Below are 18,416 nucleotides of genomic sequence, written 5' to 3'. Positions count from 1 at the left end.
ATTGGAGCTTGCCCTACTTGGTTAGCAAGGTGTCCCTTCTTGAATGTAATTAAGTCACATGTGCTCATAAATGGACAATGTATCTGTTTGGGTTTTCCTTAAAGTAGTAACTCTTGAATACAAATGGGCAAATATTGGAGGCTATTGAGCCATTTAGGTTTTGGTATTTTACGTATATGCTGTTTATAACAAATAAATAGTTGGCATAAATATAGTTACCTTTAGAGAGAATGAAGAATTAGAGTCAGGCTTTTTGTATATCAGTAGAGATATTATCTATATAGAAATATAGTTGTTTTCTTGTACATATTTTATTAGATACCATTTGTGACACATTATCATAATTATTTGTTTACATTGGTGTTTTCTGTACTAGATCGTGAACTCCTTGAACACAGTGGCTATGTCTTAGTCATTGTTATCATCTGTCTTGCAATCTTTACCCTTCTCCTTTCCCTCTTCTACTTTCCATTTACTTTCCCTTCCTTTTTTGACTTTTTTCCTTCCCTTACCCTCACTTTTTTTTTTTTTTTTGGTTACTAGTCTTTAAATATTTTAGTGCTTGATAGTACTCAAGGCATTTTAATCTGGGGTGGTGAGTGGGGTTATCCTCAAAGAGTTTGTAGATATGCTAAAAGTATCCAAAATTACAGATACCATAGCTGTTACCAAGGAAATATGAGTGACAGATACAAAGTAATAGTTGCCACAGAAATGGTATAGAAAATGGGCTAATGATTTTCAGAGGAGAAAAGAATTTCTAGTTAGAGAGAAAGACAAGGCTTCATGGAAGAGGTGGCCTTGCCTACTCTCTAGTTGGAAGTAACATCTTTCTCCGATGACATCCATAATCCTTCCTAGACCTTACCTATGGCACTTGTCAAAGAGAAGAAACACTAAACTGTTTTAGTTTATGCAAACCACTTAATCAGGAACTTTCGCTCCAGATGTTTGAAGGATACATTTTTTCACCTTAGTTTTTTTCCTTTTCTAAATGTGTTCATTTTTAGAAAATTTAACAAACAAGGATAAGGAAAATAAAAAAAAAAAATCATCTGTAATGGCATAATCAAAAAAAATTTAAACAGGTAGGATTATACTGTCGTACTCTTTGGAATTTGATTCTCTTTACTGAGTATATTATGAACATATATATTTTCATGTTGTGTACTCCCCATAAAATTGAATCAATTAAAGGAAATAATGTTATTAAATGCTTTTCTATAGTGACACTTTAGGGAATGCATTGCATTCTTTTATTTGCATGTACCATTGTTTATATACTCAGTCCCCTTTTGTTTCACATGTAAATAGTTACTTATGCCTATTCATGTTTCTTTTATTTTTTTGGTGGGTGGGTGGAGGATTTAAATAAGACAGACAAACATGAGGAATAAAATATATTCCATTGTATCAATTAAGAATGCTTTCGTTCGAAAGTAATAAAATACTCAACTAATAACAACTTAAGGAAATAGGAATTTATATCTATCAACAAAGTTGGGAGGTGATATATGTGGCATTTGTTTAGCAGCTCAGTAATGTTAGGGCTTTCAGTCTGGCAATTCTACATTTCTCTTGACTTTCCCTTCAAGGTTGCAGGATGAGCACAGCAATTTCCTGTTGAAAAATAAGAAGCAGGCAAGAGTGTGGGGCAGAGATTCTCTTTGATCATCATCTTCTCAGACATGAAAAACATCTTTCCCTGAAGCCCTTCAGCAGACTTTCCCGTACATTAATTGACTAGGACTGTACCATAAACCTACCTCTGACCAAGGACTGGGCCCTTTTCTTGTAGATCAGAATATGTATGCCCAATATCTGAACAAAATGGAAAACCTAGTAAAGGGAACAAAAAGGGAACACTGAGAGGTAATAACTAAACATTGACAGCCATATTCATCTTACATTTTTTTTTAAGTTTAAATTCCTTGAAGGGTATGTATAGAGCAGGGTATTTTTGTTTGCTTGTTTAAATGTGTTTGTTATTCTATAATAAAAATGACATGTTTTATAACTTGTCTAGAAGGAATATAAGAATAGAGTTTTCTTTTGTAGTAAAATACTTTTTAACTTATTTCTTTCTCACTGATTGTACTGCCTTTTACGGCTCATTGGAAGCAGAAATTAGGAAAAACTAGGGGAATCAAGTTTAATTAACAGTTCAGAAATACCGCAAAGCTTATATTTTATTGGCTACATCAAGAGGTTATTACTTTCAGCCTGTATATATATGCTTATTTTTATTTACTTTTCAGTGTCATATAATTTAAATACTGTATAGTGTGCAAATCTTAAGTGCATATAGCTTGATAAACCTTTTTTTTTTTTAATAGAGACTTATTTTATTTATTCCTCTTCCCTTTCCCCCGTTGTCTGCTGTATCCATTCGCTGTGTATTCTTTTGCATCCGCTTGCGTTACCCTGCGGCACTGGGAAACTGTGTCTCTTTTTTGTTGTGTCATCTTGCAGCATCAGCTCTCTGTATGTGCGATGCCACTCCTGGGCGGGCTGCGCTTCTTTCACGCAGGGCGGCTCTCCTTGCAGGGCACACGCCTTGCGCGTGGGGGACTTCTATGTGGGGATCCCCTGCGTGGCACAGCACTCCTTGCGCGCAGCAGCAGCACTGCACGTGGGCTAGCTCACCACACAGGTCAGGAGGCCCTGGGGATCGAACCCTGGACCCTCCATATGGTAGACAGACACTTTATCAGTTGAACCACGTCTACTTCCCTAAACTTTTTTGTATGTATGCATTCATGTAATTGACATCTAGAGCAAGAAAGCTCATCATGTCCCTGTGAAGTCAATATTAACCTATATTTTAAGCAGTTTTCATGTTATATACTCTTGTTAAATTAATGAAAGGAAAGGCTTGGTAGAATATAAGTATTAATGAATGCTCTTTATTCTAAGATTTAAAAATTAAAAATTTTTTTTTTCTTTGAATCCCTTGAAAACAGGCCATAGGAACTGTTAAATAAGACTTGTTGATTTAGTAACTGTCCTATTGTTATTTGTTGCCTTAATGTGTTCATGGAATTTGTGATATTGTTTGTATGACTTCATATTAGTATCATAAATGATAGCTTTGAAATTTTAGGGAAGTGTCATGCTATTTTGACTATAAGCATTAAAAACTCAACAGTCAGATTTTAGTTTTCTATTTATAGTTTGTACTAAAAATTCATTTTTTAATGTATGCCTTAGCTTCATATTTTCTTTAAATATGTTTGTTATAGCAGTTTACTTTTGGTCTGGAATTCAGCAAACTGCATATTGAAACACTAACAATTTGATAGTAAGGTGTAAGTTGCTTTTTGCAGCCTATGTGAATTTGTTTTGTCCTCCAAATCTTCCTTTTGTATACCTGAAAAGTCCAAGTTTGTTTTAGATAGGCTCAACACATAGTTTTTGCTTTTATTATAGTAAGTTATAATAATTTTATGTATGACATGGCTGCTTGAGCTTGAAGACATCTGGTCCTGGGAGCTCCATCAACGCTGAGCATGCAGATGGATTCAGTATCTCAGTACATCCATAAAATAAATATGGCATGTGTCACAGTGAACAGCTTGTATGGCTCTGATATAACATGTCCAATGGGTACCTTTCAATATTGATAAAAGTTAGTGTGATAACATGTTTTGGTAATATAATAGTGTTTGATAATCTCACTAGTCTATATAGATAGTACATATAGCTAGCATTTTAATTAGTTTTATTTACTTCATGTCATGTTTTCAGATTGGATCTGGTTCCTCTCGTCTTGGAACAGCAGCAACTATTAAAGGTAGACATGATCTAACTTGAAAGTTGCCTCTGACTTTCCATTTACATTTTTGGTTAGAATAATGATAAGTGAGTACTGTACATTCAAATGTAATAAAAAAATCATTCCTGAAATTGTATAGATAACATTATGTATTCTTATATTAAAGAATTAAATTGTGTTCCCCCTTCCTTACATTGTGAAGCTTTCCATATTATTTGGTTTGAAGTGCTGTGGGAATAATTATATGGTCTGATAGCCCATGATACTTCCTGGTTCAGTGCATTTTCCGTTATTGTCACCCTTGATATGCAAAACTGCTTTAGTTGATATATATCTGCCATGCTACTTGATATCCTTCCTTGGTTATGCTGCACTCTATAGCCTTGATTTTTAATAAAATGTCCTCACATGCTTCTCTTAACTTTGTAGGAGATACAGACACTGCTAAGACTTCTGATGATATCAGTTTAAGTCTGGGCCAGAGCTCTAGTCTTTGTAAGGAAGGAAGTGAAGAACAAGGTAAGAATATTGTACTTCTTTTGACATTATTTGTTGTTGTGACCAGCATGAATTTGTGGAATACTCCACTCACATTTTGAAAGTTTTAAATTATTTAAAATGACATTTTAAGGAAACATTAAAATACAGCAATTTACTGTGCTAGGTTAGTAGTAATTCAGTGTTATAAGTGCTTTTAGCCTTCTGGTGTTCATATATACATGCTCTGTCATATAAACATGGAAGAGAAATTTTATGAGCTTCACAATGTGTATGAAATGGGAGATTAGAATCTGCTCTTCTTTTAGTTGGTCAGAACATCTTTCCTGGCTTAGTGATAATCTAGTGTGTAAAGTTATGTGACTCTTCCATTCAGTATGACCTCTGTAATGCCAACTGCTTCTTCTCTTGCCCAACTAAAGATGTTGTAACAGAGTCATTACTTGCTGTGTTGGACTTACTGTTTGCATTCCTATACCAGAGTTTTAATGGAAATTTTGGCTATGTGTGGGTTTTCTCCTTATGTGTTTGCCTTCCTATACCAGAGTTTTAATGGAAATTTTGGCTATTTGTGGGTTTTCTCCTTATGTGACTTCACTGCATTGAGTATTTTGATTTTACAGAGGTCTTTATTTTTTAAGAGTCACCACATTTTATGTTTGATTTTTAACTTGCCAACATGAAAAGGACAGCTATGTCATCCCTATTTTCACATGGAGATTTTATAAAGTTACATAATTTAGCTAGAAAATTGGGTTAGAAACTTATTTCCCTAGTTTCAGCCTGTTATTTTTATTAGTCCTTGAGTAACGTTTTGTGGGATGGTAGGCTGTTAAATTGCCTGTACTTAATTAAGAAACTTATTTATGAGGTTACAAATAATAGATCACTAAATCACATTTGCCCATTAATTTAATATTTTACCCATGTGCAATTCTTATAAGCATATTTTGTTACTGGTACTTGGAATTTTAAATTTATCTGTACAACTCTCTACTTTTTTGATATTGCAATACCCTATATTTGCTTTTGTGGACCAACCCTCTCACTCGTACCCTCTCACTCAACCTCCTAAAAAAAATCCTGTAAAATACTGTATGTGTGTGGGGGGTCGGGGGTACATGGAGACCTCATATTTTTTTAATATAATATTTTAAAAAATGAATTTAAAAAAAAGTTAAAAAAATTAAAAAACAAAAACAAAAGGACCTAGTGATAAAACACATTTTAAAGAAAAATAATGCTGTTTCGTGTTGTAAGAAACGAAGATTAGTTTAGTTTTCACATAAAGGAAGAAAATGTTGATTAATGTAACCTAATGTAACCTGGCAGCCTACTACCTCAGTCTCCCACTCCCGGGTTAAGCAGGAACAAAGGAAACTAGCTTAAACCAGTCCTATAGGCAGTAAAAAGGATGCACAAGAAAGAGCTAAGTCAATACCAATTCAGCACTAAATTCCATTCCTTATATGGCAAAGGGGAGCAGGTAAAAACTTAAATGGTTGGAATGTGATGGGAGAAGCGGTTAATCACAAACTTTTGCGCAGGAAAGTTAGAGCTTCTCAGATAGGCTGTAACTTCCAAAGTATCCAGTCAATGGAGAAACAGAGGAAGGGCTTGTGTGCTAGGCTTAGGGGTATAAATTGTGTCATTTTTCTTTGTTTGGCATGCCAGCCACATTTTCTGGTTGTGCGCCCCTTCTTGCAAGATTGTGAATAAATTCTTCTCCAAAATAAATAAATAAATAAAATAAAATTCTATATGGTATGGCAGTTAGTTTTTTAAAAAATATTAATGGTGAATTAATTGCTTTGAAAATTATAGCTACTTTGACTAATATATAATTATCAGAGTGTTTCAGAAACAGGGTGGGTAATCATCTTAGAGAGGCTGGTGTCATTGCATTTAGGGATCATGCATTGTGCTATCTTGTTTTGATCTAGAAAGCGCCACATGCCAGCAAGAATTCTGTAGTCTGGCAGGTTGTGAATTATATACACAAATATACCTTTGCAGATACACATTAACGTAGATAATAATAATGCCTAACACACCAAATATCTTCTATTTTCTGGCTCAGGAGTTGCAAACTTTTCTTATAAAAAGATAGTAAATATTTTAGTATTTGATCTTTTTACAACTTCTCAACTCTGCCAATATAGTGTGAAAACATCCATAAATATTACACAAGCCACTGGGCACAGCTGTTTTACAATAAAGCTTTATTTACAAAAACCAGGGCCAACCTTTGTTTAGGTCCTTTTCTAAGCACTTATGTACATTAACCTAGTTAGTCTTTACCACAAGCATTTGAAGTCATTACTATTATTATTTTCACTTCCCAGATAACACCATGGCTTAAAGAAAAGTTATAAGAAACTTGCCCAAAATTACACAGCTGCAAAGTGGCAGTCGTACAATTCAAATCTAGTTTTGAATCATGCTTTTAATCACTATACTATACTACTTTTATTCAGTTTTATGATTTCACATGGCATTTTTTCATTCAACAATTATTATTGAGTTCTGAACCCATTTGTGCCTAGCACTGCTCTAAGTACTGGAAAGAAATCAATAAACAAACAAAAATTTCTGCCCTCATGTGACTTCCATACTATTAGTATGGACTCATAATAGTATAAATAAAAAATAGATACAGTAAAGAGAGACCGAGTATTGGGAGTTGTAAGGGCAAGGGAAAGTGTAGTTTTATAGAGGGTATTTGGAGGAAAGTTTCCCTGAGAGCAAAGACCTGAAGGAGGTGAGGGAGTTAGTTATCAGGATATTTTGGGGGAAAGAGGGCGCTCCATGCTGAAAGAACAAGGGCAAAGGCCCTAAAAGAGATGCGAGCCTGTCGGGTGTGAGAAATAGCGTGGCTGGTGCCAGCATGGCTGGTGTAGAATGAGCAAGGGGCCAAATTATATAGTGTCTTGTAAACCATTTTAAAGACATTGGCTTTAATATGAATGAGATGAGGAATCACTGAAAGGTTTGGAGTAGAGGAGTATGATGATCTGAATTATATTTTAACAGAATTGCTCTGGCTCCTATGTTGAGAATATATTAAAAGGAGGCAAAGGTTGAAGCAGGGAGGTCAGTTAGGAAATTATTGCAGTAATCCAGAACAGAGATGATGGTTGTACCAACTGTGGTAGTGTGAGAAGTTGTCTGACTGTATTTTTATGTATGTGAGTGTATATTAATGAGATGGGTTTGTATAAATCATGTGTGAGCAGTAGTGGTCGTAAATAACTCCAAAGTGTGTGATTTAAGGAATGAGAGGGCTGGGCTTCCCAGTAGCTTAAAGAAGGAAGACTCTGAAGGAGCAGATTCAGGGTCGGGAAAACATGGAGGATAAGATAGAGAGAGTTCAATTTGGAGCATATTAGGTATGAGATGCTGTTAGACACACAAGCAGAAACAGCAAGTGGATAGATAAGTCTGGATTTTTAAGAGAGAAGTCTAGATTGGAGTTTTTTGTTTTTTTTTTTTTTTTTCCTTTACCTTTTTAAGTTTATTTCTGAATTGCAAAGATTATTTCCCCTACCCGATGTTTTTAAAATTTCGTGTATTCCCCCATTTGATCTTGGCTGCCACAACCAGAAAGCATGAGGACTTTCTTCTTGTATCTGTAGTAGAAACCTTAGTAGCAGACATTAATTGCTCCAGGTCTGTCAGAGATGCATTTGGATTGGAGCTTTAAACCTAGGAGTTGTCAGTTTATAAATATTAAATGAGTAAAAAAAAATTCAGTACCAAATGTGCAGTTAGTGTTATTATGAAGTTCATAAACTGAGCAAGCCTGCTTGGTTAGCTGGCTTGACATGTAGATCTTGGTCCTAGCTAAGGTTTGGCACCACCTAGTGGCAATTGTTTATTCTGGCTTAAATATCAGTTGGAAACCTTTGTTTCTTGCAGTGACTTTTCGTTAGTTAGCGGTGAGTTGGTTAGTTGAGGCTTGTTTTTTCAGTGATTCAAAAAGATTGTGAGAAAACTGAGGATGTGAGGATGTATCATTTATCTTTTCACTTCTGAGAAGGGGTTATCTGCAGCCTCACTCATGTTTCCCCTACCCAAGATCAGAACTTTCGTGCACCCCCTATGAGTATAGGGTCCGTAGCAGATTGAGGAACTAGTTACAGGTATTTCTAGATTTTGGTTATTATGGGTCCAGAAGACTGGATGTGATCAACAAGAGAAGGGAGCATAGATAGGAAAACTAAAAATGGAAGTGAGCAAAAGAGAAGAATTTGGATTTGTAAATGAAATAGCAGCATGTTTGAATATTGATGGGGATGATCCAGTTGAGGGAGGGAATTCCTTTTTTGTTTATAAAAGTAATGAATGTTAATTTTAGAAACTTTAGTAAGTATGAAGATGAAAATAAAAACAATTCACACTTCTGCCACTGAGATGTCATTAATTTTTTTAGTGTATCACTTTTTTTATTGTGCTGTAACCCCTATACAATAAGATTTACCCTTTTAAGGTGTACAATTCAGTGGCTTTTAACATATTCCTTAGATTGTACAGTCATCACCACTAATTCCAAAGCATTTTCTTTTTTTCTTTAAAGATTTATTTCTCTCCCCTTCTCCCCCCCCCCCCCCCCAGTTGTCTGTTCTCTGTGTCTATTTGCTGCGTGTTCTTCTTTGTCCGCTTCTGTTGTTGTCAGCGGCATGGGAATCTGTGTTTCTTTTTGTTGCGTCATCCTGTTGTGTCAGCTCTCCGTGTGTGCGGCACCATTCCTGGGCAGGCTGCACTTTCTTTCGCACTGGGCGGCTATCATTACGGGGCGCACTCCTTGCGCGTGGGGCTTGCCCACACGGGGGACACCTATGCGTGGCACAGCACTCCTTGCGCACATCAACACTGCACTTTGGCCAGCTCCACATGGGTCAAGGAGGCCCAGGGTTTGAACCACGGACCTCCCATGTGGTAGGCGGATGCCCTAACCACTGGGCCAAGTCCGCGTCCCCAAAGCATTCTCATCACCTCAAAAAGAAACCTTTACTGATTAGCAGTCACCCCCCTTTTTTCTTAGCCCCTAACAACCACTAATCTACTTTCCATCTCTATGGATTGCCTATTCTGGATATTTCATAATAATGGAACTATAAAATATGTGTCCTTTTGCATCTGCCTACTTTCACTTAGTATGTTTTCAAGGTTCATCCATGTTGCAGCATGTATTACTTCATTACTTTTTACTGCTGAATATGGTGTATCACTTTTACCACACATACAGACATACACACATGTACATGTATACCCTTATTAACAGTCTTTTTAACTTTCACAGAACTGGAGTCATACTTTTTAAATTTTTATTTTATTTTTAATCTCCCTTTCTTGCATCATCTTGCTGCACCAGCTCTCCGCAGGCACTGGCCAGCTTGCCTTCACAAGGAGGCCCTGGGACGCAAACCCAGGGCCTTCCATATGGTAGATGGGAGCCCAGCTCATTAAGCCACAGCCACTTCCCTGGAGTCATAATTTTTATGTACTGCTACCCTTTTCACTTAAATTTTTTCTCATTATTATTTCATCTTTGAAAATATTTTTGGTGCCCATATGATGCTATTTAATAAACATCATTTATTCAACCACTTTTATTGGACATTGTTATATTTTTGTTTTAAGAACATTTATAACAACTTGAGATGAACAACTTTGTGCTTAAAACTTTATACAGATTTTTGATTTTATGCTTTAGCAACAATTTCTAAAAATATAATTATAGAGAGGGTAAAAACATTTTTTTCAAGATGTTTGGCTATATTGCCTGATTATTTTAGAGGTGATAACATCAATTTGTACCACCATAAGCTGTAGGGGAGCATGCCTTTCTTATCCTAAACACCAATATCAGTAGTCTTTTTTTTTTTTTTTTAAAGCTTAATTAGATGAAAAATAGTATCTCTCTGTGAGGATTGAGTTTCTTAACTTTTACAAAGTCTTTGAATACTTTGGTACCAGTAAGAAAAAATGTCTAAGAAAATGGATTTACTTGAAAATTTCCTAAAACCACTTAAATTCTTCCTGACAAAATTAAAACCTTATGGAATATTTGCTTAGCAACATTGAAAAAAGTACATTAGTTAAGTAATTTTGACTGTACTTTTTAAAATGAAAAACTTAAATCCTGCTTTATTATCATCTTGGAGAAGGGAGTTGGTTTTGATTGACTGCATTTTTTTAAAAGGTCTTAGTTGTGTAGCTAGAATTCGTATTTTTCAGTTACTTTCTCAGAGTTTTTAAGTTTTTGTTCTATAAAATTCATATACTTGAAATGTGAATATCACACCATCCTAAAGTTATTTATTAGGGCCATATATTGAAAGTTTTTAGAAATAAAAGTATAATTTAATAAAAATAGTACATCATGTTAATCTTTAAATTTTGGTAATTATAGAATACAAGAAGCCAAGCTTTTGGGACAAATGATAAAAATACGAATAAAAGCTTATCTTGAAAGCTTTTAAAAAACATAAGATAAAGCCCAATAGAGATAACTTAGAAATCACAATTTATATAGTATGTTTTAGAAACTGTCTCTTAAGTTTTAAATTATTTAGCTCAATCTAGATTTGGATTTTTAAAAAGTACATCAACTTTTCTAGTAACTCATTTTAATCTTGTAGGGGAATGTATACCTTTTATTATTGAATTCTACTGGGAAAAGTCTAAGTTACTACAGAATCTATCATTGTACTTTGTCTACACAGTTATGACAAGATATTTTTTCTTTTTATTGAACTGACTGCAGATTCCACCATCCTTGTCTGTCAAAATGTATATAAAAAGTCAGCTATTGTGCAGTTCGGTTGTCAAGCTATATTCCAAGATAAATTACAATGTAGGTAGGTAGGTAGATGGATTTATTTATATTTATATTCATATTCATATTTGTATCAGTACCTATATACATAGTACATATAGTAACTCAAGTCATCAGTCATTGTCTTAAATGGAGGATTAAAGGGATGCTCTTATACATACAGGGGATATGTGTTTTTAGTAAGGCATTTTGTAATTGCTGTATCTGTTATGAAAGAGAAAATGCACTATTTTGCCCTGTAATTGTATTTTTTAAAAAAACATGAACAGCAAGATGTTTTACATATCATATATCATCTTTGGGCATTGATTGACCAGCTTTACAATTTTTTTAATCTTTCAGGTTACAGTAGGTTTTTGATGATTTGTAAGATATTTAGTTTTTTGAAAAGGATTTTAGTATTGGGGTATTAGTGAGGTAAAATAATAATAATTACCATTAATTGTATAGGCACTATGCTAAACAAAATATGGTTTTAACTCAATTATTCCATTCTATACTCATTAAAGTTGATGTTGTCACATTTTACATGTGAGGAAACTGAGGCTCAGCAAGATAACTCAAGGTTACCCAGATAGTAAGTTAGAGACAGTGCTCATATAGAAGTCCAGTCCCATTTAAAATATAATCCTCTGTTGCCTCTTATCTTATTGTTGATCATCTATAGAATCTTTTTTGAGACCAACTGAAGAATTCAAAGATTTGGAAGTTCAGTTTATTCCTTCAGTAGAATCATTTCTTTGTGTGGCTGTGAAATATAAATCAGCTCTTTGGAATGACTGGCCAACTGTTAATTCAGTGAACTACTTGAGAAATTGTTTATACTTGATTTACTGTCTGCTATGAATTCTTTCTATTGTTAAACAGTAGAAAAGCACATCATAGTTTTGTGTTAACATTTCCAAATATGTGTTTGAAACAGATTTGGCAAACGAGCGGAAACTCTTCCGTCTGGTCTCCAATGATTCCTTCATCTCCATTCAGCCGTCCTTATCCTCTTGTGGACAGGATTTACCAAAGGACTTCAGTGACAAAGTGAGCCTGCCAAGTCATAGCCACCACCACCATGTCGATCAATCTCTGTCCAATGCCTGCGACACAGAAGTAGCTTCTCTTGTACCTTTACATTCACACTCTTACAGGAAAGATCACCGGCCACGAGGTGTACCACGGACTTCTAGCTCTGCTGTGGCTTTTCCAGATACTTCACTGAACGACTTCCCTCTTTATCAGCAAAGACGTGGGCTAGATCCAGTTAGTGAGTTAGAATCTTCCAAGCCTCATTCTGCATCCAAAGAATCCTTGGTGGAAAATTGTTGTTTGTCTGGGGAATTTCAGCTTGGTGATGACCTGAAAAACAGCAGTTCTCAGCCACCCACAAAAAGCGGGAAGAGCAAACCCTTGAAAGCAGACAAGAGCGTGGACAGCTTGAGGAGCCTGAGTACACGGAGTAGTGGATCAACAGAAAGCTATTGCAGTGGAACAGACCGTGACACTAACAGTACTGTCAGCAGCTATAAAAGTGAACAGACCAGCTCAACTCATATAGAGACCATCTTGTCAGAGCATGAGGAGTCTCCTAAAGTAGGAAAGAAAAGTTGTAGGAAAAAAGAGTGCTATGTTAACCCAGAGGAAAAGAGTAGTTGTACCAGTAACAAAAGGACTAGTAGTGAAAAGACTGCCTTGGAAGTGAGTGCAAAGAGTGGGGTTCCAGAGGCCAAGGATTCTAATACCTCCGATGATATGCCCAATCCGAGAAGCCTCAGCACCTCTGCATCCGAAGAAGCCAATAAAAATCCCCATGCGAATGAATTTATGTCCCAAGGGGACAGACCACTTGAGAAAACTGCTGAAAATAAGGAGGAGCAGAGGGATAAGTCACCTGTTGCGGTGGATTCAAAAATTTGTAAAGATGTTGGTGGAAAGCCAAAAGAAGGGGATGTACGACCTAAATCCTCTAGTTTAATCCACCGGACAGCCTCTGCCCACAAGTCAGGCAGGAGAAGGACAGGAAAAAAACGGGCCAGCAGTTTTGATGCGAGTCGGCATAGGGACTATGTTTCCTTTCGAGGTGTTTCTGGTACCAAACCACATAGTGCTATATTTTGTCACGATGAGGACTCAAGTGATCAAAGTGACTTAAGTAGAACATCAAGCATTCAGTCCGCTCACCAGTTCAGCAGTGATAGCTCTTCTAGCACCACTTCTCATTCATGTCAGTCTCCTGAGGGCAGATATAGTGTTCTAAAGACCAAACACATTCATAAAGAAAGGGGCACAGACTCTGAACACACACGCAAGGCTCATTTGGGTCCTGAAGGAACTGGCAAAAAGCGGGCAACACGACGGACTTCTAGCACAAATTGTGCCAAGACTCGTGCCCGAGTATTGAGCCTGGACAGTGGCACGGTAGCATGTCTGAACGACTCAAATAGGTTAATGGCACCTGAAAGTATAAAACCATTAACCACTTCAAAATCAGATCTTGAGGCCAAAGAGGGAGAGGTGCTAGATGAGCTATCTTTATTGGGAAGGGCTTCCCAGTTAGAGACAGTCACTCGATCTAGGAATAGCTTGCCAAACCAGGTTGCGTTTCCTGAAGGGGAAGAACAGGATGCAGTCAGTGGAGGTAAGTCAACTACAAGAAGAGATTTTTTCAAGAGTCACTGCAATTGTCAGTATTATTGATTAGAATAGTAGTTATTAAAATATGCTTTGTACTGAAACATGCTTTGTATTAAAAATTCCCCCTTCCCTTGTATTATTAAAGTAAATTAAACTTTCTTCCTTGAAGAAAAATGGTTATCTTAGAAGAGGTTTGGTATCAGCCCCCCAAAAATGTTCATTTGTATTATTGAATATATCAGTTAGCTCTTGATGGCTTTCACCTTTTTCAAACAGTTGCCACCTTTAAATGTTTTACCAGGAATAACAAAAGTTAGTCCCCTTCATTCCTTTGCGGAACAATAGCCACAACAGAATGTGGAATTATATGAGGGTACCTAACCATTTATTTAGTCATCTCTTATACAGACTATGCCACTGAACGTTCAGGATTAAATCAACCTGTTACCTAAGATTTTCCAGGTATTACTTGGGCTCTGATTTTTGTATTTTGAAAACCTGTGGCTCTTTTTGTGTGTTTCTTTGATTTTATTTCTTGCTTACTCAACTATCAGGCATGAAGAATTTTTTTTTTCCTCTACCTTTTCACTTTTCTTAAAAACAAGTTTTATTAAATTGAGGCTTATATTTTATATCAGCAACTAGTATCCATTAATGAATGTATAATGTTTTCAGTGATAAATAGGAGGATGTTTTGGTTAAAGTGATACCTTAATTATTTCTGGTTTATGGGGAATTGTACAGAATTTTGATAAATGATTATATTCTGTCAATATATGTTGGCCTTTTTGCTTATTTCAAAGTTGTCCTCCCCCACCCAATATTTCTTCCTATCCAGAATAATTTGTTTATTTTGTTCTGGTTATTATGGAATCTGGCTCTTGAATAGAATCAGAAAAATTAACTCTTGTTACCATCTTAGCTTTTTTTATCTTCTACCCCTGTTCTCATTATTTAAGCTTACTTCTTTTGTTTTCAAATTTATAGTCTGCTGTAGTAATGTTTAGTCTCTTAAGAATTAAGCTGAGTTTATGCTTATGCAAAAATTCTGAAGCACAAGGAATATGGTTTTCTTTCAAATAATTTAAAAATAGTATTTAAAAGTCCATACTGTGGTAAATATTCTCTTTTTTCCTTTGTGTAGTTTCTAACAAAGATTAATTTCTCATGAAAATGTAAAAAAATGATTTTTAGTACTTAGGGAAGGATGTAGTTTATCAAACCTAAATATTTAGAATTAATTATATCTGACGTGATTATAAATAACCATTTAGTGACAATATAGTGATTTAATATCTTTGAGTCTTTGACCTGGATGTTATTACTTTTTAAAATAAAAAGCCTCAAATGCTTTTAGTGATTTTTCATTCAAATCTTATTAGATATCTTTACAATATGCCAGAGAACAATTGAGTTTAAAAGCATAGCTTAATTGTTAAAATAAAATTTAAGAGTATGCTATTTTAGAAAATTATTGCTCCTCTAAATATTCTTGAAAATTAACTGAAAAAATGTGTAAAGTAGTGTTAATAAATCTTTACGTTTTCTTGGGAAGTTATAGGGTGTTCTTTTTTTTAGGAGAAGTTTTATGGGAGATGTTATTTGTTTCTCATTTATCCAAGTTCCAGTTTTTTCCATTGTTGGTTTTTTTTTTTAAAGGGTGATTGAATGTTAATAAGAAACAGAAAATTAAAAATTTCTGTGCATTTTGGTGTAAGAAATGTAATAAACTGTGGGCTCTCAAATTTTTTTTTTTTGGTCAAAGGAAGACATTACAGGGGCTGTTTTTATTTGAGCTTCATTATATTTAGAATTTAAAAATCTATCAAAACTAGACCACTTATGCATTTATCTATGGTTTGTTTTCATCACATTTTGGTTTAGGGGTTTGTTTGAACTTTTTTGAATACTGGAGGTAGTGGGAGAGGATTTGTTTTGGTTCTCATTATTTAAAAATTACATAGAATCTCAAATATTTACTGCAAATATTTATTTATATTAACATTAATTGTCACATTACTGTCTGGCAATTTAAGAGAAGTTTTTCTGGGCTACCTGTTTTACTTTACATACCGTACTCCTGAAACGTGTCAACAAAGTAGAGGATACAGCTTGACCATTCATATTTCTATATATAAATCATAAATAGATTTTATCTTAATGAATGACTTTGGAGGTGTTGATGAGTTCTTGAATGATTTTATTTTACTTTTCAGGCAGATGGTGGTGGTAGCATGGAGGAATGGAATTTAGGAAATCCACTTTAAAGTATTAAGATAAAATAAAGAGGTAATCTGGTATAGTGGATTCATATATCCTTGCTAGTATACATGCTTCACTCTAGTTGTGTGTCTAGACAAGCTAATTGCCTTCCTTAAGCCTCAGCTTCTACCTCTTAAAGTGGAGATTATGATAGTGTTATTCATAAGGTTGTTGTGAGGATTAAATGAGTTAATATATGTAAAATGCTTAGAACAGTGCCTGCCACATGTTAAAAACTTAACAAATCCTAATATTACTATTATCAAATAGACCAGTTAGTTATGCTATTCAGATGTATCCTGTCCCTTGTTTAACTTTATTAATTTAATAGTATAAAATTAAGGTGGAAGAAAATGATTAAATATAGGAATATTTTTGTGATATTTTAATTGTGCAGTTGTGAATTCAGTAATAGTAAAAATTTAAAAAATATCTCAAATCTTATACTAACAGAAAAACATTTTTTTGCTGTTCATATGGTCTGTTAACAATAATCAGTTCAATTATTATAGGATTCTGCGAGAATATCCATATACAAGAAAATAGCAAATGATAAAATTGTAATTGCTTTCCAATGCTTCCTGCTTGTATTAATTTCTGGAAGGTGGTACTCAGTTTTAAAATTAAGTCATTTTTAGGAGATAGTACTGTCAAAAATGAGCAACTCATCAAATAAATATCATTCCTAAAGCTTTCTCTTTACATATCCAATCCTATAGCCTGATTGATGCCAACATAGAAGGAGTGACCAAAGACATAAATTTTGATGTCATTGTAAAATAACTTAATTATATTGCTTGTTTTTTCAGGAAGGACAGCTCAACCTCACGTTGCCTGGTTGATATCAGGCAATATCCAATTTTTCTCAAGTATTAAACTCATCTTACCAAATTTTCTCCTGCAGCACTAAGAAAGTAAAAAAATGCTTTGTAGAGTTTTTCTAATAAGCCACCAAGGTACAAATCCTTAAAATTTTAAGGAACCCTGGCAATTAGTCCACTAAAAACATATCCTATGGCTTTTGATGTCAATAAGAGCAGCAAAAGTAGAGTGCTATGGCAGTCTTCTGATTTTACCTTTAACTTTTTCCTGAGAGCAATCATGAATACAGCAATGGTTTTAACTGTGGTTTAAATTAATACATACTTAATTTCATTGAATATTAATTTTGATTATCTTACTGGATTTAGGTATTACTGTTAATCTTTAGGGTAGATAAATTCAAATGACCATAACTTGGGACAGCTTTTTTATTATACCAAGATATTCTAATGCTATCATATAGAAAGACAGATGCTTCAAATAACCTGTATTAAATTATATTTTTAATATAATTAAAGAGTATTTTTTAACCTGTTTGTAATCAGAAACTAAAAATGTGTCATATGCTTCCCTCATGTAAATCATGATACGTAAAGCTCAGTATCAAGAGAGGACTTGTTTTAGCCATATGATATTGAATATATAAGTGTGCAAATTGGAGATTTTCAGTTGAACAGTCCTGTAGAGGTTTACAAATATTCTAATTATTGAGACACCTGCTCAAATAAGTACAAGTGAAAATTTCTCTACTATTTTTACAAACCAATACCATGAGTACATTTGCCTTTCAAAGTGGGGGGGGGGGGGGACGACTCCTAAGAAATCCTTTAGCCCAACATTTTCACTCCTTTTATACATAAGGAAGCAAGTTCAGGCAAGCTGTGTGACTTGCCTAATGAATTCAGCAATTTGAGACAGGATTCCATGCACATTTCTTTATGCTACTTAAACTTGGGTGTCTACTGTAATGCTGATTGGGGCACTTTTCTTCTTTCTTCTCTACCCAAGCTAAACATCATTTTTGTTTTTTCCAGATCTTATTTTATTTTATTTTGTTTTATTTATTTTATTTTTGGTGTCCTTGGGTGGGCATGAATAGATCATATATGTGTTTATTTAATCATATTCAAGTCTTACAAAAATGCCTGAAGTAATGAGAACACCTGTTTCTCTAATACTTCGTGCATAGAATACACTGGCTGAATAAAACAAAAAGGTCTACTCAAGATTATTAAGACTGAAAGCAACCTGGCAAGTATTCTGCAGGTAGCTGCTTGGCAAGTGGTTTTTTTGGGAATTATTCTGATACTGATTTTTAATTAGTTATCGTCTAGTAAAAGCTGTACTTCTTTCATATTTTTTATTTAGTTTTAAAAGATACTTAGATTACGTAAAATGTCACATAAAATATAAGAGATTCCCATATGCCGCACTGCCCACACCTCCCATTTTTCCCCACATTAACAACTTCTTTCAGTAGTGTGGTACATTCACTATAATTGATGAACACATTTTGGAGAATTGCCTCACAGCATGGATTGTAGTTTACATTGTTTATACTCTTTCCCACTCTAATCTGCAGCTGATTGCAGG

The 18,416-nt window shown here is 34.7% G+C and overlaps 1 protein-coding gene across 6 annotated transcripts in view; it reads left to right on the top strand.

Moving 5' to 3' along the window:
* The window catches only part of PCNX1 (pecanex 1), a 171,693-nt gene that overhangs the window by 47,803 nt on the left and 105,474 nt on the right, over positions 1-18,416 (top strand). For all 6 annotated transcript variants that reach the window (XM_058293180.2, XM_071213836.1, XM_058293181.2 and 3 more), the window contains 3 exons: positions 3,748-3,793; positions 4,205-4,294; positions 12,037-13,743. In XM_058293180.2, coding sequence (XP_058149163.1) covers positions 3,748-3,793; positions 4,205-4,294; positions 12,037-13,743 — 1,843 coding nt within the window. The remainder of the gene's footprint in view (positions 1-3,747; positions 3,794-4,204; positions 4,295-12,036; positions 13,744-18,416) is intronic.

This window comes from Dasypus novemcinctus, chromosome 3 (assembly GCF_030445035.2).
Source record: "Dasypus novemcinctus isolate mDasNov1 chromosome 3, mDasNov1.1.hap2, whole genome shotgun sequence".
NCBI lineage: Eukaryota > Metazoa > Chordata > Mammalia > Cingulata > Dasypodidae > Dasypus > Dasypus novemcinctus.
This window is presented reverse-complemented; position numbering and strand designations above follow the sequence as displayed.